The 26,826-nt window shown below is 34.9% G+C and overlaps 1 protein-coding gene across 6 annotated transcripts in view; it reads right to left on the reverse strand.

Annotated features, from left to right (window-relative positions):
• Vrk1 (VRK serine/threonine kinase 1) overlaps nt 1-26,826 on the reverse strand; it is a 79,163-nt gene that overhangs the window by 42,031 nt on the left and 10,306 nt on the right. For 2 of the 6 annotated variants that reach the window (XM_076847982.1, XM_076847976.1), the window contains exon 2: nt 2,659-2,824. In XM_076847982.1, the coding sequence (XP_076704097.1) occupies nt 2,659-2,818 (160 nt within the window). In that variant the 5' untranslated portion in view covers nt 2,819-2,824. Of the gene's footprint in view, nt 1-2,658; nt 2,825-7,475; nt 7,535-20,648; nt 20,764-21,994; nt 22,131-25,627; nt 25,714-26,826 lie in introns of those variants that run through there. The other 4 variants (XM_076847977.1, XM_076847979.1, XM_076847980.1 and 1 more) reach the window with 4 other exon arrangements.

Here is a 26,826-nt window from a genome sequence, read left to right on the forward strand (position 1 = left end):
GGTGAAAACAAACATATATAGGGTCCTGTATGCCATTCTTTTTTTTTTTTAATCTTTTTTTTTTAAGAGAGAGAGAGAGAGAGAGAGAATTTTTAATATTTATTTTTTAGTTTTTGGCGGACACAACATCTTTGTTTGTATGTGGTGCTGAGGATTGAACCCAGGCCGCACACATGCCAGGTGAGCGTGCTACCGCTTGAGCCACATCCCCAGGCCCCCTGTATGCCATTCTTAAAAAAAAAAAAAAAAAAAAAAGTCTGGCTCTTTAAGGGCACTGGAGATCACTAAAGAGATTTAAACAGAATGATCAAATGATCTGATTGGCATATTAGGCCACTCAGGCCACACTGTGAACAATGGGATGCAAGGAGGCCAGGACTAGATGAGAAGAAAGAATCTCAGTGTGAGTCCAGCACAGACAAGATAATGGCCTAACCTAGGGTACTGGCAGGAAAGAAGGAGAGAAACAGATGGATTTGAGAAGTCACAGTTAAAGCAATAGGAGTAGCTAAGGTACTAGAAAAATTAATGAGGGAATATGCAAGAACATCTTCCCAGTATCTAGCTTAACAGGTTTCATTTATTCAGATAATCCTCTCCTAATCATGACATGATCAGAAAATATAATATGATATAAATTTAAGACATGTCTATGGGACATCCATCTAGGGACCTGTTGTAGGCCACTGGCCATGGGCCTGAATATTGGAGATCAAGCCCTAGGTTATAGATGAAAGATATGGAAATCAAAAATAAAGAGAAGTAACAAAAGCCATGAAATCTAATAAGATCAGTCTGAAAGAATACACAGAGGGATAAGTGAGACAAGGAAGGAGAGCTGAAGAACATATGAGTACTTAAAAATGAGTTAACTAAGCACAGCCAGAAGAAGAAAACAAGGGGGGAAGGTATAGTGTACCAAGAAGACAATGGTGGAAGCATTTTTTTTTTTTGGGGGGGGGGGGAGAAAGAAAGATATATAGTATCAAATGCTACAGGGGGAAAAAAAAAAAAAATCAATGAAATTTCCAAGGCAATCTATTAATTTCATGAATAGACACTGAAAATGATCTTGAATATGGTGTTTCAATGTATAAGTGGGTACAAAGAGATGAACTAGAGGCAGCCATATTCAAGCAAATCCATTCTTTTCAAATTGGTCAACCCAGGTTTACAAAAGCAAAGTTTTACCACATAGTGATATAAAACTATTGATGTTAAAAAAAGAACACTAGATAGCACCTGTTAATAATACATACAAATAAAACATTTAACACACATGCAGAGCAAGTCTCAAATTTGCAAAAGGTTATAAATTAAAGCAAGTTAATAGAAAAAGGGTCTACTTGTTTACAGACAAGTTGCCATTAACAAGTCATAAATCCAAATATCCTGCAGTAGAGACAACTTACATATAACCTACCCTATTTCTCCTAAACCACTTGGCTAATATAGCTATTACTTCTTCAGGGTTTATGAAGATTTTCCCCTGAAGTCAAATACAGCCTAATTCAATGGAATGGGTATGACTCTAAACAAGATCAAGGAATTTGATCTTGATTTTCCCAAAGACAAGTTTCCCCTGCCTATATGAGTCTTATACAATGTATAAGATATAGAAAACCACCAATTTTGAAGCTATGTTTTATGAAGACAGGCCAAGAGACTGCAGCTGACCAAGTGCAGCCCACTGATGGCAGAGGAAGTTAAGTTACTCTCTTGAGTAAGAGCAGTTGCTATATTACCTGTGCTGTGGTTCTCAAACTTCAAACACACTGCTGGGCCCTCTCCTACAGTGTTGAATGCACAGGTCTGGAGTAGGGCCTAAGAATTTGCAGTTCTAACAAGTTTCCAGGTGATTCTCATCTATGCTACACTATTAGCTTGAAAGAAAAAAAAAAAAAAGGTTCCATGGCTAAAAGTACAATTTCATAAACTTCCATGGAGAAATTAATAAACAGTTAAATAACTAAATTGAGATGAGGTGGGATAACAACAACAATTGGAAAATTTAAAGAGAAATATCAAAAGCTAATACAAAATGCTCTGTTAATACAACCCCTACTAATATTCTTGGTGAAGCAGAAAGCTTTACAAATACTCAGGTAAAATATTTTTTAAATCAATAATTTAACCTACAGAATTTCTAAGTTCTAAATATATCTCCAAAAATTTCAACGTAAGTACGTTAATTAGTGGTACATTTGATCAAGCCCAATATGCAGTTTCCATGTCATTCTCCTAATTCCATTACACCGATTATTTGGGTTGTGCAGAAAGGAGAGGAAAAATCCACACCTGTAAAAGACATGTAAAATTTGTCAAAGAGAGAATAAATTCTAGTTGGGTAGAAATGGGGGAGAAAAGAAGTACATAGCTTTGACTCTCAAGACATTAAAATTGTATAAAATACCTTAAAAATCTAAAGCCATAGTGCACACTAGTGATAGTATGACATATATTTTATCCTTTTTCCACTCTGATTAAATGAGCAATCTTCTACTCCTCTGTCAGAGATGCATTTTTGCTTAATCATACAATATTAAGTTGACTGCAGATTATTAGGAACATCCAATAATAGCTCATAAATGAGAAACCATTTTGATAAGAAAGCACATAAATCTTTGGATTGATGATTAGAAGTAGTCATACACTTACCAAGATATATACAGCCAAAGCCACCTTGGCCAATGGGTAATCCTAGTTTCCATTCCTTTTTTGACATGTCAGTTATTATCTCCCCAGCTGCAAATTGTTCTGCAAGACGTCTCTTTGCAGGGCCCTGTCTTACAGCCTGAGCTGCTTTCACACGAGGCATTTTTCACTGTAAGACAGAACAAAGCAACACTCATAATTATAATCTCAGTAGTGTTCAAAACATTTTTCCTAAAGGAAAGCTTCTGTGCAGAGAGGTTGTTCAAATTCCTACTTATCCCAACACTTAAGTTAAGGACATCTGCTAATTCTGATTTATAATGGCTCAAATTCAATTTCATTATCTCTTAGCTTGGATAGGAGACTATAAATAAAATGATCTATGAAATTACTTTCAAGGAAAATATTTAGTTTTAAGTTTCAATTACATATCATCTACAATTAAAATGCTATTTTTAAAAAATCCTTCCATGAAGTTGAGGGGATAGGTGCACCAAATAGAATGCACACATTATAGCAATGCCATGAGTAGTTTATAAAGGTTAACACTGATGTGACAGGTACACAATACTATTGTATTATGAAAACAAAATACAATTAAATACAACAGGCCCTTAGGAGAGCACTTGGGACATTAGATTAGATGCTTTAAGTAGATCTCATTCATTCTCAAAACTCTGAAGACCACAATATCACCTCCATTTAACAGAGGAGGGAATTTAGGCTCAAGGTTAACCCTGAACCTGGTAGTTGCAGCAGCACAGCTGTTTAATCTCCTTGAATTCCCCCCAACAGCAGACAGGACAACATAAAAGCAAAACTCCAAACCCACGGATAGCAATATCTCTATCTCCAAAAGCCCAGAATTTGAGCAGGTAAGACAAACCAGGCTGGACTACACAACTCTCCAAAGTAACCAGCCAGGCTCCACCCAAGCTAAAGAGAAAATGCTGAGGATACAATCCAAAGTAGCATCACGAGGATAATACAAAGTTCTAATAAAAGTGCATCTGGGTTCTAGTCTCCACATTTTAGAAGACTACACAAAAACAAATAGAGAGGGACCTCTAGAAATAATTCAAAAGTCCAACTAAAACTAACTGTACATAAAGAAAACTACTTGTATACAAATCTCAGCAATTGAAAGGAATCAAGGTCTAGTCCCACACAAAATTGATATTAAGGGGAAAAAAGAACAAAAATATCCCTTCAGAAAAACACTTCTTCCCAGAAAATTAAAAGCCATAAATGTTTCAAAACAAGGTAAATAAAAATTATATACAAAGATTAACAAAAATTGTCATTAGAAAAACTCATAAATTAAGTGGCAGAAAAAAAGTAATTAAAAATAAAAGGAGCTAGGTGTACAGCTAGCTCAGTGGCAGAACCTCAGGTTCGACTCCCTACACCAAAAAAAAAAAAAAAAGAAAAATAGATTCAGAAATGAAGACTAAATTAGAAGGCAAGCAGGCTAAAAAGAAAAATACTTTAGGCTTAAGAGAAACAGAAAGCGAAAAGGAAAAAAACAAAAACTCAGAAAGGGCAAAAAAGATGAGAAAGTGGTTTTTTTGGTTTGGTTGGGTAGTGCTGGGGATGGACTCCAAAGGTGTTCCACCTCTGATCTACATCTCCAGCCCCTTTATTTATTTATTTATTTGTTTGTTTCTTTAGTTTTGAAACAGGCTCTAAGTTGCCAAGGCTGGGTTCAAACTTGGGGTGCTCCTGCTTCTGCTTCCTGAATCGCTGGAATTACAGGTGTATGCCACAATATCCAGCCAATGAAAATGTTTCATGTGAAAAATCACGAATTCATAAAACAAAGAAAACCAATACATATAATAGGGAAAATCAAAGTACAAATATTGTGAAGTGTTATTAACAGGGAAAAAGGTAACAAGAATCTACTACAGACCAAGTCTCAGATATCCAAAAGCACTAAGGAAACATCAATACTACTGCACACTAAATTAATAAATATGCATACATATACAAGTGTAGAACTGAAATGAAAAAAAGGGTTACAAAGGAGAGAATGGAGTACATAAAATGGGCATATATCCAAACAATGCAGACATATTCCAATATAAAAAGTGGGAGAATATATATATAAAAGCAGCAACTTTCCAGTAATCATACTATAGTGATACTTGCTTTTGTTAACTAAAGCTATTGTGTCCATAAATGTGGAATGATGCAAATAAGTAAAATAGCCCCTCACAAATCCTTTCAGTTATCCAAGGATGAACAAGGTTTGAAAATATTAAATTGAAAATTCCAGAAATAAACAATTCATCCATTTTAAACTGCATGCCTTTCTGAGTAGCACAATGAAATCTTGAGTCATACCACTCTGCTCAGACCTACACGTTTCATCTTTTTGTCCACTGTGTCCATGCTGCATACCCTCAGCGCCCATTAGTCATAGCAGTCATCTTGGTTATCACCATTGACTGTCACAATAATGCAACGCTTTTTTCCAAGCAAAAAAGATGAGCAGTAGTAGCCTAAGACCACTTTATAATGTCCAAGTCACTTCATCTCATCAGATAGGCACCACAAGAAGAATTAGTACAATAACGTTTTGAGAAAGAGACACACATAACTTATTAAGGTATAATTATAATTCTGCCACTGTTATAATTTTTTTATTGGCCTTTATTTTGTTCATTTATTTATATGCAATGCTGAGAATCAAACCCAGTGCCTCACACATGCCAGGCAAGCATTCTACCACTGAGCCACAGTCCCAGCTCCATAACTGTGGGGTTTTTTTTTTTAATATTTATTTTTTAGTTATTTATTTTTATGTGGTGCTGAGGATTGAACCCAGGGCTTTGCATGTGCAAGGCGAGCACTCTACCACTGAGCCGCAACCCCAGCCCCTTCATAACTGTTTTATATTAATAGTTATTGTTGTTAAATCTCTTACTCTAAATTTTACGACAGGTATAAATTTTACAACAGGTATGTATATAAAAGAAAATACATAGTATACGCAGTATATCTGTGGTTTCAGGCATCCACTGGGGATCTTGGAATGATTTCCCCTGTGAATAAAGGGAGACTACTGTAATAAGTAACATTCTTATTCTATTATCCTTGGTGTCTTTAAAATCACAATTCAAATTTGGAAGAAAGGAGATATAAATGATAAAAAAAGGAGAAGTACATTAAAATGTTGTATTGAAAATACATTTAGGGCTGGGGATGTGGCTCAAGCGGTAGCACGCTCGCCTGGCATGTGTGCAGCCCGGGTTCGATCCTCAGCACCACATACAAAAAAGGACGTTGTGTCCGCCAAAAACTAAAAATAAATAAATAAATATTTTAAAAATTCTAAAAAAAGAAAATACATTTAATTTATAAGACAGTTCACCTTTTACAAAAAGTACACACATACATATGTATTCGAAACTTTGTACTCCCTATCCCTATTCACAAAAAAGTTTAGATATAATGAGCAACCCAGAAAGCACAAACATCCTGGTGGTGAACTGTAAAGAAAACTGTTTCCATTAGAAGAAACTAGGTTTCTTTAATAATTGATTCCAGTTCTGGAGCGGAAAATCTCTAAGAGAAGCTTAGGACATCTTGTAGTACTAAATGGCAAGAAAGTTATCAAAAACCACCAGGGTTTATATAAAATAGTCTAAGGAGCCAGTTTCAAAGATACTCCAACTGAGGGGAAATTTGAGTCAGTAAAAATAATAATCACAATGCATTCAAACACATAAAATGGATATATCCAAGAGTTCACAAAAGAAATCCTAATGAATAAATTTTAAGAGAATAACAGGAAACCAATTCATTATAAAAACTGGCAAAGAGAGAAAACTCAAGGTTTTATCCTCTTTCATGCATGAATTGTACCACTGGGTAAGCAAATAGAAAATGAAGAGAAATTTCTCTTTAAGAAATATTTCAGCTAATAAAAAAGAATGGTTTTAGATTAGTACCATTTTCCCCAATTCTATCTCCTAATGAATTAATGGATCCAGGCAATAAGCACTGGTAGCAACTACCATGGAAATAAGAGAGAGATCCACTTGTCTCCTGATTCACACCACCACCCATAAAGCAATTACACCAAAATATAAACCAAAACCAAACAGAACTTGAATCTGATCAAGCCTACTAATTTACAAGATACGACAAGAAGAACATGATAAACTAATACAGGAATGTGATCAGTAAACTCCTGTGGGAATCCTGAAGCACATACAATTTTCAACAAATGAAGGAGGAACCAGAATAGGGAAAAAGGAAACTGGACTTTAAAAAACTTAAAATATCTAAAACAAAAGAAAAAGCAGGTAAATTTAAATCACAGTACTTAGGGGGTGCAAGTTAACAATGAAAATAAGAAAGCGGTTATCATAAAAGATAGACTTTACTTGGGGTAAGCATGTGGAAATTGTGACTAGGATGGGAGATGTGGCAGGCAAAGTTTTATTTCTTGATTAAGATGGTGCTCATGAGACCACCTTGAAAGATACATTCATTAAACCTGTTTGCTTGATAGAGTTTTCTGTATTGTATATAATTTTAAACATTAAAAAACTACTCCTCCTATAATTAACAATCACTAAGGGATCAAAACTGGAAACCTTTTTATACTCAGTAAGCTCATCCCATTCCCAGTCAACAAAAAGAAAAAAGACTTCTAAGCAAAATCTGTACTTCAATTCCTGTGAACTATTAGTGAACTGTGTTCATTTTCTTTCAGATTGTTATTCTTGCTTTTTGTTGATAGGCAATTCTTATATATTATGTATTAAAGAAATTACTTCTTTGTATTGCAAGTAATATTCCCAACTTACCTTTTCACATTGTTTATTTTTAGCTTTTGGATTTTATGACACCCTCAGAAAGACCTCCACTGTTAAAAAAAAAAAAAAAAAAAAACCTTTTAATGGCTCTCATGTTTTCTTTTATTATTTTATGGTATATATTTTGCTGGTAAAATTTTGATCTGTCTGTATTTATTTTGGTATGAGGTAGGAAACCAGCTTTTTCCAAATGGTTAATCAATTTTGTTCTTCTTTTTCTCACTTCTCAAACACATCAGGGGAACCCACAGTGCTCAAGGAATTTAAATGTACCATAGCAACCCAAGAAAACCAAGCACAAAAAATATTCACATAAAAGTGACTGGCAGGAGACAGGGCATGGGGAAGGAAACACCCCTTATGACTCTCAGCTCTACCAAGGACTCTCTCAACATTCTACCTGAAGCCCCTTCCTTCAAGGGAAAACTGGGTCATCCTGTGGTTAAAGGGAGAAATGTAGAAGACCACAAAAGGAATTCAAGATGAAGGGAAAGTCTTCCAAAGATCTTCAGTCTATGTAATAGCCCAGGAACTGACCTAAAGTTAACTTATTACTAGTTAGCATCTCATTAGCATTGCAGTTTGCTTCCCTCTGTGTATGTGTGTGTGGGGGGGGTAGGGGACACTTATGCATGGGTAATAAAGAAGAAATTATGCCAGGTTTTGTTGTCAAATCAAGGAGTCAATCAACCCCAGATCCACCCCAGGAAAAGGTGGAAAAACTAACACTGCCCAAATAAAATCCAAAATCCAAAAGTAAAAGTGAGCTCCACTGTGTAGATGGGACTCCAAGTTACTCTGCAGCTCAATCCATCTACTCTCACAGAGCGTTTTCTCTCAATTTCAATAAACCTCTGTCTTGCTTGTTAACCTCTCAGTTCTTGCTCAATTCTTGGCTCAGGACGTGAAGATCCTGGACCCAAGACCCTCTAGGGAACCCTGGCCTTGCTACAGGAACAAAAGTATTAACATATAGTTCCTAGCTAATTGATTTCTTTGCAAAAATCAAAGTATGAAAAATATCAATAATATTTGAAACTAACTTTGTCCTTGGGTTAAAAGCATACTCACACCTAAGTTAGCTCCACATGAATGTTAAGGAATCACTGACATATACTCTGTGGCTCAGACAAAAAGAAATCACTATGACACAGAAATATTTCTTTAAAATGTACCTAGATGAAACTCCTACATGTGGCTCCTAACAAAAAAAAAAAAAATGTGGAGGACTCCCTTCTGCTGCTCCCTATAATCTCAGGATGACCTCAGGCAACCAATGGCCATGTCTGTGCTCAAGGGCTGCTTCTCATGGGTGCAAGAGGCTCAAGGACAATGTATTAGTAAACAAGCATTTACTCAACATCTTGTCTCTTCAAAGTGTTGAGAGTCATAAAAAAAATGTAAAGAAATGCAGTTAGTATACCACATACTGTAGAGGGCATTTCAACATAACTGTTCCTAGAGGGAAAAAAAAATTATACTTGGTGATGATGATTCTTTAATGTGCTTCTGGGTTATTTCTATTTGTTAACATTTTATTTAGAAACAAAATTCATATAAGACTGATCTATAAATTAATTGTCTTCTATCATACTTAGGTATTAATAATATGCTCACTTCACAAAAAATTTCTGGAAGCTTTTCTTCTTTTAACACAATCTAAAACATCGAAACAGCATTTAAATATCTATTCCTTAAAGGTTTTTTTAAAGACATCAACTGTGAAAGTCTGACAATACCAAGTGTTGGTAGAAGGTAGAACAACTGGGACTCTCACATTCTTTACCATTTTCACCATTCTGAAAAATCCATTTGACAGTAGTTAATTAACTGACCTAGCAATTCTTCTATGTGTATACGTAGGACAAACAAAAATATGTCCATCAAAAGACAAATAGAAGAAATAATAGCAGCTTTTATCACAATTGCCACAAACCGGGAACCCACATACCCATTAACAAGAAAGCAAATATAACACAATGGATTAACCTCCCAAACACTATGTTGAGGGGGAAAAAAGCCAGACAAGAAGAAATACTATATGGTTTCATTTATGTGAATTTCAATAAAAACAAACCTAATCACTGGTGACAGAAATCAAACAGCGGATACTTTTTCGGGAGGAAATGACTTAAGAGTTGGAAGAAGGCATCATGAGGAAGGTACCTCAGGATCTGGCAATGTTTTAAAGCCAGTCTTGATGATACTTAAACTGTATGTTTACTTCCTAAAAGTTAATCAAACTGTACACTTGTGATTTATTTCACTCTATTTATGCAAAATTAATAGTAAATTACACAAATCATGAGTTATAACAGGGTTCACTCAAAAGACAGAAAACATATAAGTAATTTAAACAGAATCTAATACAAAAATTATTAATTTATAAAAGGTGGTCAACCACTAAAGGGAATAAAAAACAATTTTAAGGAATGTGGGAATAGAAAATGCAGGCAAACTGTTACTATTTCAAAGGCTAAGTGAAAGTACCCAAGAGAGTACTTTTCATTGGAGTGGTTGTGGCAATACCCTGTTGGGTGGTAGAGTTTTCTGGAGTACTGGTAAGCTGGAAGCCAGTCCATTGGAGAGTACTGGTGGGAGCAATAAGCTGCCTACTGCAGTGCTAAAAACACTCACAGTAGAGAAAGCACTGCTGGCAGCTGGACCTTGAGAGAGAGAAAAACGAACAAATGAAGAAAAAAGACAACAACAGCAAGAGAAGCCCCTTCCTCTGCTATGTCTTGCAGTGACCCCCTCTCACCTTCTACCAACAAAACCTAACATTACTCCAGAAAAGAGAAAATATTTACAGAGTCTAGCTCAAGTATTAAACAGAACAAAGAAGGGGAAAAACTGGAGTTGAGAGGCCATAAATTGATAACTGCACACATGTATAGAATGATATTCTTTTATATATGAATACACACTAATACAACAACAACATAAGACATTGTGATATCATAACATTGCCTAACATCCTTTTCTGTCAATACTCTCATGTTCTTCCAAACAAAAGCTTAGTAGTGTGCCTCTCAAGGGATGCACTTACTTTGGAGAACAGGATTCTGCAAGCTTTGTCTGGGATCTGTGTCTACACCTCAGTGTCCCTTTCAATATCCTCCCATACTCCTAGTTGACCTCACTGCTCTGAAAGTGCCTCTTATTTTCTAGTTAAGGACTATTATAAGAAGCCTACTAGTTTCTGAGAATATAAAATCTGTTGTATCTCAATCTCCTTGTTCCTTTTCAGATAATTTCTGAAAGGGGAATTATTTAAAATCAAATCCCTGCTCTCAAAAGTAACATAAGCACAAGTCCTTGCCTTAGTAGTTAACGAGTGTTCTAAAATACTAATTTGAATTAAACAATTGCATTAGTACATTCCAGACTTCTTCTAATAATGAAACCAATATCTTCATTAAGGTTTCCATTAAAGAATACACTGGAGGGTACAACCCATAACCAAATTAAATCTTTCTGCATTAATTTCAGATAACTTCACTCAAATCTACTATTATAGTAGCCAATGCAACAGAGAGGTTTCAGGAAAGAAAAAAGTTTTATCACATAATCCATTACATAATCTGACTGCTTCTTTTCCCTTTGATACTAACTGGAATGCAGATGCAACTGAAAAGCACATCAAGATGCAAATCAATACTGCCCTTTGCTGAAATCACTCACTGGTATATTCCATATTAGCATATTCACCAAAATTTAATTGTAAACAGAGTAATTATGGTACTAAAGTTATTAAATACACAAAGCAAGCTTGGAACTATACATATTCAAATAGAATTTCAGTGGCAGATCAACTTTTATATCTGAAACAATAGCCTAATTAATAGTCAGCTCTGATGATAAAATGGTCCTCTGTTTTTCAGATAACATTCCAAAAAAGTTCTGCTATGAATATTAAAACAAAGTTTTGTGAATAGATTTTAAAATTTCAATAGCTATATTTATCATAATATGGTACTGTATTTAGACAACTGGCATTTTTTCAAGTTCTGGATTCAAATTTGGAATTTTCTTTTAATCTGCTGAGAGGGGCAGGGTGGGGGAGAAGCTTGAATAGATCACAACAATGATACTAAGACACTGAGAGCTCTATGAATTCCTCATACCCATGCTGGGAAATTACAATGCTGTATAAAGCTCATTACACATTGCATGACTACTCAAAGTTTCCCTATAATAGGTATGCATATAAGCTCCTTTATTGGGTCATATATTTTTATAAAATTTTCTTTAAAGTCTCAACTTCTCTGATGTTTCATACTACACAGAAAGACACGGATTCAAGGATAATTTAGGACAAGCTGGACTACTCCTCATTCCACTAACATGGTACCAACACATTACCTCCACTCTTTGGCCTTTTCTTCCTTATACCACTCCCCACCCAAATACATTTATTGAAACCTTTCCCATACCTAAAAACCTATCTCTTCCTTGGTCAGCTATGACCTTTGAAGTATTGTTCACCTCTTCTTGCATATGAGAAAGGTTCACTATAAATTTATGGGCGGCCTGGATACAAAAATTGTCTTATTCACAATACATTATACTTTGTAGGAACTCCATAAATTTCTTTTCTATAACTAAGAGGCAAAATGTTTAAGTCTGTTTTTAATCCAAGTCCCTGATGCCTAACTCTATGCTGATATCACCCAACTACAGAGGACACTGCCACTGCTTTTAAGCTAAGCAATCACTCCCTGTGATTATGTTATTTATTCTTCTTCAAAACTGTAATTCTCTTCCTAACTCATAATTCTTAACAAATGATATAAATCCTAGTTTTGAAAGAAAACAGGCTGGGCACAGTGGCAAACACCTGTAATCCCTCCCTTTTCTTTCCAAGAATCAAATCTACATGCCACTTGCACCCACTTCAAGTCCAACTTAGCATCCAATCCTAGCTTCCTTCTCTCCTATCACTATGTAAAAAAGCTATTCTCCTATGGAACATCGGGTCCTTCACCTCATATTCCATCCTCTCCAACCTTCTCAAGATTTATACTATTAATTCATCCTTCTCTCATATAATCAATGTCTACAACAATTGCATCCTTCACATCAGTTTTGAAAAGTGCCTCAAGGCTCTCTGATAAAAAATTTTAAAATAAAAAAATGTTTAATCCCCCTCCATTAGCATCCTTTATTTTCCTTTTCAATGCCAATGTCTCAGTAATCATCTGTACTTGCTATAATTTCCTTTTTCCTCACATACTCGATTCATGCTACCTGGACTCCATTTACATGACTCCACTCTAACAACTCTTGCTAAGTTCATGACTGGCCACCTCGTTATAAAATCCAGATGACATTTTCAATCCTTTCTTATTTACTTGCCCAATTGCACTCAACACTGTTGCTTCATTCTTCTTTTCTTGAAACAAACTCTTCCTTTTGCTTTGATTGCATTCTCCACTCAGGTTATTCACAGTTCTAGATAATTTGTGTGTACAAGTAACAGCTTATTCTTTCAAAAAGCTTGCTGTCCTCTGTGAAATATAATTTTCCAGAACTGTACCAAAGGTAGAAGCATGCCTGGCCAACAAAGAGGAAGGATGCCAGTGTGGCCAGGGTAAAATGAGCAAGAGAGGAGTCAGAGGTGAAATGCAGGGGCTAGCAGAGCCTTGAAGGCCACTGATGGGACTCAGACTTTGGCAAAAGGTAAACCTACCTTCTACAAGGTTTTGGAACATATTATACTTGCATTTTAATTTACAATGTTTCATTAAGAACATCTAAGTCAAGAATTTTCCCACTGACTTATTTCTTACCAAAGCTTTTACATTTTTTTATATTCTTCACTAACATGTATAAGTTCATTCTCAAAATACATTCCATCTATAAAATGAACTATATAAGCTTGAATCCAAAATTTTAAATACATCATAGTATTTGTGTCAAAAAAGTCACCTCGGGGTAGGAATGGGTTTATAATAGATCAAATTCATCCCTGAAAAGTAGATGATGGAGCTGGTTGCTGTGGCACACACCTTTAATCGAGAGTGAGTTAGGAGGACAGCACATTCCAGACCAACCCTTGCAACTTGGTGAGACCCTATCTCAAAACAAATAGGAAAGGGAGGGTTGGGAATGTAGCCCAGTGGTAGAGCACCCCTGGGTTCATCACCAGTGCCACCAAAAAAAAAAAAAAAAAAAAAGTAGAGGACAGACTAAGCCTTATTCTTCTTTACATTTTATTAACTGAGCAGTGCTATTAGACTGAACAATTTGTATCTTTGGTCTGGCGCAGGGGTGGGGGTGGAGGTGGAGGTGGAGGTAGGAGTGGCTTGAGGAGTGAACCCACAGGCTCTTTACCATCTAGCTAACTAGCTTCCTTCTCTCATTTACATAAAATTACCCTAGGAAATTTTATTTTTTATTTTGAGACAGTTTCTCATTAACTTGCTTAAGGCCTTGATAAGTTGCTGAGACTGGCTTGGAACCTTCATTGATCCTCCTGCTTCTCCCTGCCTCCCAAGTAGCTAGGATTACAGGCATGCACCACCACTCCCAGATGCAAACTTTTTGACAAAAATGAACATTTTTACCATACTATGTCACTTAAGTTAAAATAAAAATATCAAGTCCCATAAAATTCTATGTTATTACTATGTATACTGCTTGCTTCATTAACTCATTTGCTCAATAAATATTTATTGACAGCATACTGTGTCCAGCACTATTCTAGAAGACAGGGATAAAACAGCAAATGAAGCAGACAGAAAGTCCTAGCCTTGTGGAGCTTATATTTTATTCACAAGAGAAAGATAAGTTTTAAAAATTAAAACATGTAAAACATCCAAGTGTAATAAGAGCTAAAAGCGGTGTGGGGAAGCAGGGACAAGGAGTTGGGGCATGTGGGAAGGGGGATGGAATTTAAAACAAGGTCTGACAAACCTGACAAGAAAGTGATATTTAAGCAAAAAATAAATAAATAAAGTGAGAACAGATAGCCATGTCAATGATCTGGAGAAAGCATCCCACATATAGGCAGGGACAGGTGCAGGTGCAAAGGCAGGAACATGTCCATCTTGTTCTCAGACAAGGCACATAGCAGCTGGAGAACTACCCAAGAGAGAGAAATGGCTAATGTAAATGGGCACAGGGTGGAGAGTATGTCCCACCCATGGGCCACTGTAAGGACTTAAACTTTAGTTCTGAGTGAGACTGGAAATCATTGAAAGGTCCTGAAAACAGAAGTACCATGATCTGACTTGTATTTTAAAAGTATCACTAAGGTTCAAGCATCAAACATAGACTACAAAGTGGCAAGGCAGAAACAGCTAACAGTTGTTAAAATAGTATTGCTAATGCAATAAGCACTGAATGCATTCATCTTTACTGAGTAATAAAATATCAATTTTTTAAATAACTGTACTGACTGAGCCACTACACAGAGAAGAACAGAATAACTTAAGAGTGTTTTTTTTTTTAATTTTGTTTTGTTTTGAACTTTATCCAAGCTGCCCTCCCCTCTAAAAAAATAAAATAAAATAAATCTACAGTGCCAAGTAGAAACAATTGATCTTAGTGACAGATGGTCTAGGAAGCACACTTATCATCTCTTAACTCTACATTTCCTAAGCTTTCTCTTTATAACAGTTTAGTTCACCAGGAAATTAAACACTTGAACCCATCTATTCCAAAGGCATTTATAAAATACCTCTGTGGTATGTGCAGGAATCTGTGAGGGGCTGAAAATTCAAAGATGAATAAATAGCAACCTTTGGTCTGCACTGAGCTTCATGCATTCACACAGTTATAATTTAAAATTATTCCACCAGCTTCAAATATCAATAAAAACTCTTCCAGGTAAACAATGTTTCTGAATGCTTTGACAAAACTATAAAGACAGTAAACAGTTGTAAACATCTAAAAAATTAAACTGTATCAGGCTCACAGAGGTGGGAAAGTGCCTCTTTCAATGATCCAAGTTTTTAAGATATCAAAGAGTCATGAAACTGCTGCTTCCTCTTTTCAATGAATGTCAGGAAGTTCTGAGCAAAATTATAAAGTTGCTTACATAAGTACCCATCATCTAAATCTAAGGCAATAACTGTCAATCCTGGCTTGGCTATATATCAATTAGCAGTAGAACTCTGGAATAATAATGACCCCATCCCACAATAGCCCCAGCATCTGTATATCTTAATGCTTCAGGGGACAATGAAACACAGACTAGACCATTGGCCTAGATATCCGGGTACATATTCCTTTCTCCATTAAGTCATTCATATGCAGTGTAAATACTCTGTTATCTCCATGTCTACTGTATTTGAAGATTTTAATAAAATCTGGGCAAAAATATAAATTAGTGAACAAATGATTCAGGAGGAGCCCAAAACAAGGCTTTACCCATCCCTAGGCCAAAATGACTCATTTGTATTTCAAACTTATTTGGGATTAAGAATAATTACATGTTTTGGTGCAAATGGCTTCCAGCCAAACTATAGTAAGTCAAAGAATAAAATCAACAGAGATAATCGGTCAACAAAGAACTTCATCACCTCTTTCACTAAATTACATCAGGAACAATTTGAAAGCAATACATCTAAAGACAATCCTTTCACAAATGAGTCAGCTAATCGGAGGTTGACTAATGCATTTGATTAGTGCTAAGAAATCATCTGAAAAGTAAAATATAGAATTCTCAGTTTATACAGCCACTTCCCAGTAACACAGAAAGTCTTCATCTAATTTCTTCTTTTTGTTCCCACAATTCTACATTTGTGACAGTACTGTAAGAATATCCAATAAGGATAGAAAATGTGTTTTTTTTAAAAAAAAATAACTTACTACCAATACCATTTGACATAAAAATCTGGGGCAGAGGAAAGGTAATGGACCTTCCTCTGGGTTTCTGTTTGGAATACCAACTCAATCCCTGGTTTCACTCAGAGAACCATGCCTATCAATATGACAGATACTCACAGCTATATGATACCTTTTGAAACAATAACCATGTAATTATCAAAATATAACACAACAAACCGTGAAAATGCAGAAGTGAACCTCCAGAGATAATGAACTCATAAATTTAGATTTATTCCTAAAAAACATTAAGCTAAACTCAAACTGTGACACAATCTTTAGCAGCAATTGTCACACTAGTCATGTTTTCACACCTAAGCTGGAAAGAGCTAGGTGAAGACTCACGCTTCAAACTAAAAAAAAAAAAAAAAAAAAGAGCGAATATAATCAAAGAAAGAAATTTTCCTAGTGACATTTTTTTACTTGTATTAACAAAGTAATTAACATTAGACTACAAAATTTTCAGTAGAGTAAAATGCTTAAAATATAGTACTAGATGTGCTTACTCAAATTTTATTTTCTTAAATGATTTTTTTAAAGTTCTAAAAAGGTTTTACCAACTGCAGAACAAATTTTTAACTGAGAACAAACACTATGTTCATTTCCAAACACAAGCCCAAGCCACCTCACTGCCACCATTCCCCCATCTCCCAGAAGGAATGGATTCTGTAAAATCTATACATAATTCTGACTTTTTATGCTGTGGGTAGAAGATTCATGCCTGGGTTCAAAAAGATCTCCCAGAACCAATAGTGAAGACACCAGAGTAACATTCAACTATTTCTAAAAAATTAGAAACTCATTGCACTATTGATACAAGCCAGTCAGACATTTTTAAAATAGGAGCAAGCCTAAGGATGTCACCTTTAAAGGGAAGGGATACCTGGCTCCTAACCCTGATCCCAGGGCAAAAGCTAAAAGAAATGCTTCTTTATGTAAGGCAACACTAAAACACCTCTAAAACCAGAAAATTTGAACTGTTTTACATAACACTGAGAATACTCAAAAATTTTGTAAATAACAGATTTTTCATTAACTCTATGGGAGGGGAGGGCAAAATTAACCACCAAATTGTGTTTACAATTAATTCTCTAAGTGTTCACTTTTAAATCATGATACCTACTGAATAACATTTTTCCTGAATTACTCTTGAGGCAGAGTTCTAGGGGAGATTATTACTAAATATACTGAGAAAACTATGATGACCAAATAACGTAAGCATATAAGCATCATATTACAGCATGAAAACACGAAAAAGCTTTAGAGTCTGAGAAGTTTTTCTAAGCAACACATAAGCTATAAAGAAAATTGATAAACTGACAAAAAAATTGAAATTCTACACAAATATTTTTAAAAATGCACCATGAACTAACTCAAAAGACAATGATAAATAGAAGCAAGAGCTTCTCTACAGTGGATATTGTGAGCATAAGACAAAAGGCTAATTTTCTATTATTTAAAAAAGTCCTTGAAATGATAAGGAAAATAAGATAAAAGTCTAATCAAAAAAAAAAAAAAAAAAGGAAAATGGCAGACCGGCAAATTCATAGAAAAAAAGAAATATAAATGGTTTTTAAAAGTAAGCTTCTTATTACAGGAATTTCCAAATGCTTACAAATTACAAAGCGATACAATGAGCGCCCATATATATATCACTCTATTTCAAAAATGAAACACATGGTCAATTTGTTTCATTTATCCCAATCCACTACTTCCTCCTAAGATTATTTTAAAGCAAGCCCCAGACACCACAACATTACAAATAAAAATGCTTTCAACAGGTACTTTTTAAAATATATCTATTATACATCACTGCCTTAGAAAATTAACAATTCCTAATAAGGTTCATTTCTCCCCTAACTACCTCAAAATATATCTTCTTACATGCTGATCTCCAAACAAGACCCAAAAACTAGTCACTGCATATGGCTGATCTGTCTTTGACTCTCTTCGCAAATGCCACCTCCCTATTTGTTTTTCTTCTTGTCATTTGCCTGTAAAATTTCCCACATTTTGAATTTTGCTGATTGTAGCCCTATAATCATTTAATATTTTTTGTTATTGATATTGTTGCTCAAATTGTTCTACCTCTGGTGTCCTTCAGCCAAAGACCACCAGGAATATACACAGTGAGGAATAGTGGAGCATGTGAGTAAGGGGATGGTAGAATCTATTCCAGGATTTGGGCATCGCTTTGGTAATTTGGGAAAGGTTTTAGGAAAAACCTTTGGATATTGTGAGAAAGTGGGACAATTCTATAACTGAGTATCTCAATTAATCTAATCTAAGCTGGGGTACACTAAAAGAAAGACAAAGCAGCCATTCATGAAGAAGAAAATCACGCATTCAGGCTAAGTACCCTGTAGGCAGGACACTGACCTTAGTTTTGGTTTTGTCCATGCTTTGCCTCATTTTATCATGACCTGAAAGAAAACTTGTCCAAGGTATTCTGTGAGACTCTATCATGTTTACCAGGAGAAAACATGGCCTCACTGAGTGCAGGCCAGCTTCTGAACAGCAGGGCTGGTTTTCTCTTTTTTCCTCACTAAAAACAGAACCCCTTGTGTTGTCACTGTGTCCTTTTGAGAGGACCAACAGTCTTAAAAATGTTTCCTTGCTTTCCGCTGCAAGATGTTCCAGATTACTCCTATTCACTTTCCTGTTCCAAACCTAAAATCAGCCACTCCTCCAAGGGGCCTTGTTTCCTTTCAACTGAAATCACTATTTGGAAAACAAAATCCAGTCCCAAGATAGTCACTATTCCCAGATTGTCATTACAACCTGGAGTGAGCTACAAGAATTCTTTATCAGGAAAACTATATCACTATACTGGCATTTCCTTTTCAAATTTAGGATTACAGGATTTTTGGATAATTTGATTTCATATATGCAACTCTTTTCTCTTGTTAAAAATCTTAGTTCCTATTAATGTTAGTCTAAATATATAATAATTTTTTCTTTAAATTTTTAAAATTTTATAAAACATTTGTTTCCAAAGCACAAAAAACAAAACGTGTCAAGAGCACAACTACTATTTCTTCTCTCCTTATTCTTTCTCTTTCTCCACAGTAGCTGCTTTTTAGTTTTTGGTTTATACTTCCTGTTTTCTCTTTATAGATATCAAATAAAAGACACTACCTAGAAAACAGGTCAAATATGATACATCTTGTCCTACACCATGATTTCTTTCACTAACAACACAGCTTGCAAATAAATAGCAAATTGGCTCAGCTTCATCCATTAATAAAATGCAAATTAAAATTATTAAACTGACATTTTTCTGCCACATATTAGCCAAATTCAAATAGTCAGAAAATGCACTGGGTGGGCTGGGGATGTGGCTCAAGCTGTAGCGCGCTCGCCTAGCATGCACAGGGCGCTGGGTTCCATCCTCAGCATCACATAAAAATAAAATAAAGATGTTGTGTCCACCGAAAACTAAAAAATAAGTATTAAAAAAAATTCTCTCTCTCTCTCTCTCTCTCTCTCCTCCCCCCTCTCTCTTTAAAAAAGAAAGAAAGAAAGAAAGAAAATACACTGGGTTAGTAAGAGTATGAAAGAGAAAAAAAAAGCATATCAATTTGGCATTATCTATCAGAATTTAAAACGCATATTCACCCTTCAGCTCACCAAGTCCACTTTTAGTGGTTTATCCTGCTGCACAAGCTGGAATGCCTGCCTAGATATTTACTACAACAATGTATACAGTAACAGAAGACAAGAAACATCCTTAACTTAGATCAAGAGGGGACTTATTAAATCAATGATGGTATAACCACATTTTTAAAATGAAGTAGATCTACATACATCAATATGGAATACTCTACAAGATATATTGCTAAAGGAAAAATGTAAGAAAGAACCATGTATTTGAATATGCCTATGCACATAAAAATAAAGAAATCTTATTCATATGCTACAAATAATATATATATAAAACTGGCACCCAGAAAAGTTGCACAACTATCACAAAACACACACACACACACACACACGCACGGCTGACTGCTAGAAACCTATGTAATTAATTAGTAACAGGCAATGCCTTAGGGGTAAGAGGCTTACTTTTCATTTTTTACCCTTTTATGAAACTTTTTAAATTTATTATTTGTGGTACATATGTATTAACTTTTTGATTAAGATATTTTTAAAAAAATTCTTCATAAATAATTAAAAGAACTTGATTAAATAAAATGTCAAAGTAATGCTTTCCAATGTTCTTAGTTTGGAATCTGCCAGTGCTTCTGTAATATCAGGTTCAGTACAAGTTGGCCCTACCAATTGCCTCAAGTAACACTACAATTAACTGTGTAGAAAAACAACTCTCAGTACCTTCATTTGCAGACAGATCATGCCTGAATGTTTTGATGGTGAAGACTAGTCAGTCTTTAAAGAACAATACAGCTTGTACTCTTCAAAGAATAATACATCTCTAAAAGACCAGTAACTGAAAATGAACAATGACATGAAGTTCTTACGTTAATACAATGATTTATTTTTGCTCAATTATGAATGACTGAATCTATACCAGAAATCATTTAACCACTAAATATAACATACAACACTTACGTATAAATGAAATGTAATACATTATTGTTAGGCATCTATGTAGTAGGCTGTACATTAATTTAAACGTATTATCTCAATTTTTTACAGTAACTATAGAACATAGGCGTTATTATACTGACTGTATACAGAAGGAAACTGTCCATAAGGGAAACTGAATAATTTGTCCATGGCCTCACAACCACTAAACAGCAAGGCAAAGTTCAAAACATATGTATGCAAAGTATAATTTTTGCAAAAATGCCCTTTTCCTAATTAAAAAACACACATATTGTAAACAGATCATTTGCAAAACTAAAGTCTTAAGGTGGTAAAATATTTGCTTTAATTACTAATAATACAGCCAAAATTATAATTGCCATAGAGTATAAAAAATAAAACAGAAATATCTTCACATTATTATAAACACATATCTCACAGCCTAACTCTACTAAGTAAAATGAGTATGACTTTTAAAGATTAAAAGAACAAAAGCAATAAATCACTGAATTAAGTCTTCAAAAATATGTTTTAAGTTGCTTTTTAAAATGGGTTAGCCAGGCATGGTGGCACATACCTATAGTCCCAGCTACTAGGAACGCTAAGGCAGGAGGATCACTTAAGTCCACAAGTTGAGACCAGATTGGGCAACAGACACTCCATGTTGAAATGTGTGTGTGTGTGTGTGTGTGTGTGTGTGTATACACAAAATCAGTTTGAAAAAACTTGATATTATAAACCACTGCAGGATATGGGGGAGGGGGGTTAGAAAATATTACATGTATAAAAATAGTACATTTAATGAGACTATCTTCTTGGTTCCAGTGCAAAACCCTAAAGATTCTAAAGTCAGTTTCTTCTGTAATATCAGCATCTGAATGATGGCATTTTTGTTAACACTTTTTACTATATGGTCCAGACAAAATCAACTACTCAACAATCTAATCTGCCTACATACAAAAGAAGTAAGATAAAAGTCTTAGTACTGGGGCACCTTAAGAGCACTGAGCATACACATCCCTGTATGCATTTCACAGCACTAAAGACACTGTATTGCCACTGGCAGTATATCTGTCAGTCTCTTTTGACATATTTTGTCAGAATCTGGAAATTGGGAATCCTGTCTTACTCACCTTGGTTTCTCTTGAGTCTAACATGATGAGAAACAAACGGATATTTCCTAAGAATGGGCTGAATTAAAGTCATGGTCCAGGTCCACCTCCTATGAATTCAGACAAGACCCAACTTCTCCAGGTCTTTTTTTTTAACCTGTAAAATGAGAAGCTTAGATTACAGTCCAAGCCAGGCATTTTACCGGTTTGTACGGAAAGGTATAGTTCATTTTAGAACCGGAAGGAACACAAAGGATGTACATTTTCTAATCTAAGATAATTTACAATCACGTATGTTGCCAATGGAAGGTTTGGGAATTCTTTTAACCCTCCTGCTCACTACAGAATGACAGCTCCCTGAACACAATAGAAGAAAAAATAAAGAAAAAATGTTTTGAGTTAAAGATAAAGTGAACATCAAAGGTTAATGAATTCAATAATAAAAATAATTCAATTTTTAAATGGGCAAAAAGGATTTGGATAGACATTTCCCCAACAGAGATAAGCAAATGGCCAATAAGAACCCAAAAAGATTCAAACTCATGAATCATTAGGGAAATAAAATAAAAAACAGGAGATACTACTTCATACCCAGGTATAAACAAAAAGGCAGACAATAAATAACAAGTATTAGTAGCATCTATAAAGATTGGAATCCTTTACACATTATTAGTGAGAATGTCAAATGGTGCAGCCCACTTTGAAAAACACTGCATTAGTTCCCAAAAGTTGAACCCAGAGTTATGGAAATACACATCTAAACAACAATTCGTACTCAAAAGTTCATAGCAGCATTATTTACTATAGCCAAAAAAATATAAGCAACCCAGCTTTCCTTCAACTGACGAATGGATAAATAAAATATGGTATATCCATAAAATGGAATATTATTCAGCAGTAAAAAGAAATTAAGTCCCAATATATGGTAGAACACGAATAATCTTAAAAATGTTAAATTAAAGAAGCCAACCATAAAGGATCACAAAGTGTATAATTCCAGTTATAAAAAATTTCCAGGATAAATTTATAGATAAAAATCAGAAAGTGGATTCTTAGGAATGTAAACAGGGATAAATGGATGGTGACTGCTAATGGGTAGGGGTTTCTTTTAGCACTGATGAAAATATTCTGAATTTCATTATAGTGATCACAAGCCTGTAGATATACTAAAAACCACTGAACTGAAACTCTTTAATAAATATATTGTATGATATGTGAGTTATATCTCAAACTTTTTTTAAGTCAATGAAAGGAAAAATATAATATCAAGAATAACAAAGGAAGGAACACCAGCTACACTAAGTAGTACCATTCTGTGGAAACCAATCTAGACCTACTGATAGAAAGTTAAGAAGTCACCACAAAGCAGGATGCTAAGAACACAAAAGCAGCAGCAAATGATAGATTTTCTGTTATTCTAGATTTTCATTTCATGAAAATCTGGCTCCTGACTTACCCTTCTCAAGGAACTAGCATGCAAACCTGATACAGAAATTTATAAGGTATGCCACTTTCCTGGAGCAAATATTAAAGATGGGAGAGAGAATTCGTCAAGATTAGAGCTCATTGATCATGAATGACTTCTGCTTATTCATGAACTCCACATTTCATCTATGATTCTTATAAGTTCAAATAAGAAACTAAAGGAAACAAAAAATAAAATGAATAGCATGTACAGATGACTTTCAAAAATGAAACTGGTATCCTCATTTATAAATTGCTAACACAGAATGATGAGCTTCTCCTAACAAAGGACAAGAGTACATGTGCCAGTAAGATGAAAAGAAAATGCCTAAACAGAGATTAGTCAACATGTCCTTCATAAGCCACTAAGATATGGATGCATATTCATACCAAGATAATATAAACCTGGGAAATATCATAAATACATTAGAAAATAGAATTCAGATACAAGATTCTAACAAGTCTCAATAATACTGCAAAACTAGGTACAATGATCTATCAAATCCAAGTCAGAGTGAAATCAGAAAACATTCCATCCAAATTCTTCAATTTACAGATGAAGCTGAGGCCAGAGGGATTTAATAACATACCCAAATTCAGAAGGCTCAGTAAAGGTAACTGAAAGCTGAAAATAAAAGAATCCTAACTCCCAAGCTGTGTCCACCTGGCCCAATGTAACCTGCTACACTTGTACAGATTAAGTGTGTAAATTTAAAAAAAAAAAAAAAAAAACTTGACCCCTACTTTACACCAAAGTCAATTCTAGAATTCCTAGAAACTTAGACCTAAAAGTGAAAGACAAAATGCATCTAGAAACAAGTGAATATTTTCATAACATGAGATAGCAAAAACTTAAGTGGAACACTAAAAGCACTAACCATAAAGGAAAAGATTAATAGAAATTAATTAAAATATAGAATTTCAGTTCATCATAAACACATTACAAGAGTAAAACGGTAAGCCACATAGAAGAGGGCTTTAGAATTTACATATTCAACAAAAGATTGTATTCATAATTTATATACAGTCTAACATTTTGATATGAAAAAGGACAGAAAACCTGAATTGTTTAAAAAGGTTGGGCGGGGGGCAAAAGCTGAATACTTTTCAACAGTGGAAATATAAATGGCTAACAAATACATGAAACAAGGTGCTCAAATCATAAATCATGAGGAAATGTTAATGAAAATCACACTGAGATCTTCTATGCAACTGTTAATATGGTTTTAAAAGGGTTTTTAAAATTGCTTAGCTGACAGTTTCAAGTAGAAGCGAGGCTTAAGAGCAACTGAAATTCTTTATGTTGGGAGGAATATAAACTGTTACAACCACTTGGGAAAACTGGCAATATCTATCAGTATCTATTAAAGCAAAAGACATTACAGCATACACTATGATCAGCTGTTCTACTCCTGGATATACACCCAACTAAAACTAATATGTGTACCAAAGACATCAACATACTATAATTACTTTAAAAATGTTACCAAAACTATTAAGTAGAATTATTCATAATTATCCAAGTATTAACTATTTCAATATCTATCTGTAATAGAATGGATAAATTCTAGTATATAATTTGTGGTGGTTTTAAAAAACAAATTCTTTGGTACAACTTCCTAATGCTGGGCAGTCTATGTTCCCTTTCCTTGAATCCAGGCAGGCTGTGTCTATTTCAATCAAGAGTGTGACACAAGTGACATTATGACTCTGAAGCCAAATCACTACCAGGAAGATACCTCTGGGAACTCAGCCAACATGCTGTGAAAAGCATGGCCTCATGGCCCCCATGAAGGTTACTCGAGTCAACAAGCCTGGATGATCCTGGTCTTCAAGACATCCCAGGCAAGATACTAGAAACAGGAGTGATGGAGCTTCTAACTCATTCTAGACACCAACCATTGTAGAGCAGTGACAAGCCATCCCTGCCAAGAATTCATGAGCATGACAAAATGTTTTTTACACCACTAAATTTGGAGTGGTATGTCATGCAGTAATCAGTAACAAAAATTAGTGTGTTTGGCAGTAACTGATGACCAGACTACAAAAATAACATGGGTAAATCTCAGACAGAACAATGAATGTTAAGAATCTTGCAAAAAGTTAGGACAAAGTATATATTACCCCATTTACACGAGTTCAGAACCAGACAAAAGTAATCTATAGTTAAGAAGTCAGAACAGTGGTTACCTTGGTGGAAGTTTCACTGGAAAGGAGCACAACAGAGGTGTCTGGTGCTAGAATAATCCATATCTTGATCTGGCTAGTGGTCATTATAGTGTTGAGTTTGCATTTTTTTGTTATACTTCAAAAAATGTTTTAATCAGAAGAATCTGGTAATCAAATAGATGTAAATGTGTGAGGAAGAAATGAAGAATGACTCCAAGCCTCCAGGCATGGAGACTAGGTACTGTCATTAACTCAATAGTTACACAATTGTGGCAAATACAGGAGCGAAAAGCAGCAATCATGTCCTGTTCATTTTGTATTTCACTATCTACCAGTCCTTAATCCAAGTCATTCCAAGATACTCCTCTCATTTTCATCCTACCTCTATGACCACCCCTTCTTGGTGACCTACATTGCCTCCTCTCTGTCCAGTTGCCTTTTTAATTTCAGGACTTTCCACCCAGGCTTCTCTCCTCAATTCTCTTTTCAATCTGCACACCTAAACATGTCGATAGTCTTTTATCCCCCATAATTCCAATCTCAGCTGGTACAACTTCCATAATTCCAATCTCAGCTGATGACATCATCACATACTTGTTCTTTTAAGCTACAAATTTCTAATTTGATCAGGAACCAGGATTCCAAAATATCTTAAAAAGTTGAGTTAGGCCAGGCACGGTGGTGTACGCCTGTAACCCAGTGGCTCAGGAGACTGAGGCAAGAGGATTAAAAGTTCAAAGCCAGCCTCAGTAAAAGCAAGGCACTAAGCAATTCAGTGAGACACTATCTCTAAATAAAATACAAAATAGTGCTGGGGTTGTGGCTCAGTGATTGACTATCACTGAGTATAATCCCCAGTAACCTCCCCCAAAGAAAAATAGAAATTAGCCAAATCCATTAAAAATAAATTTAAGATCGTAAATATAAGCTCCCATGCCTGTGACCTAAAACTAATACAAAACAGCAGGATGAAGAGACGTCTTAGTCAGGTTTTATTCACGTCTAGGCTCAATATATGGTATGGTCATCCAAATAATGTAGCTGATATTAATAAAAATACAATATGTAGAAAAAGGAAGGCAATATTTTCCCCAGAGTAACAGAAGAAAAGTGCAATATCTAGAATAAGAGATACAACTCCATTTTTTTAATATTTTTTTTTAATATGGAGTACTGTTCTCAATTCTAAGCACTATAACTTAAAAATGAAATTTTAGGGC

This window comes from Callospermophilus lateralis, chromosome 3, assembly GCF_048772815.1.
Source record: "Callospermophilus lateralis isolate mCalLat2 chromosome 3, mCalLat2.hap1, whole genome shotgun sequence".
Classification (NCBI taxonomy): Eukaryota; Metazoa; Chordata; class Mammalia; order Rodentia; family Sciuridae; genus Callospermophilus; species Callospermophilus lateralis.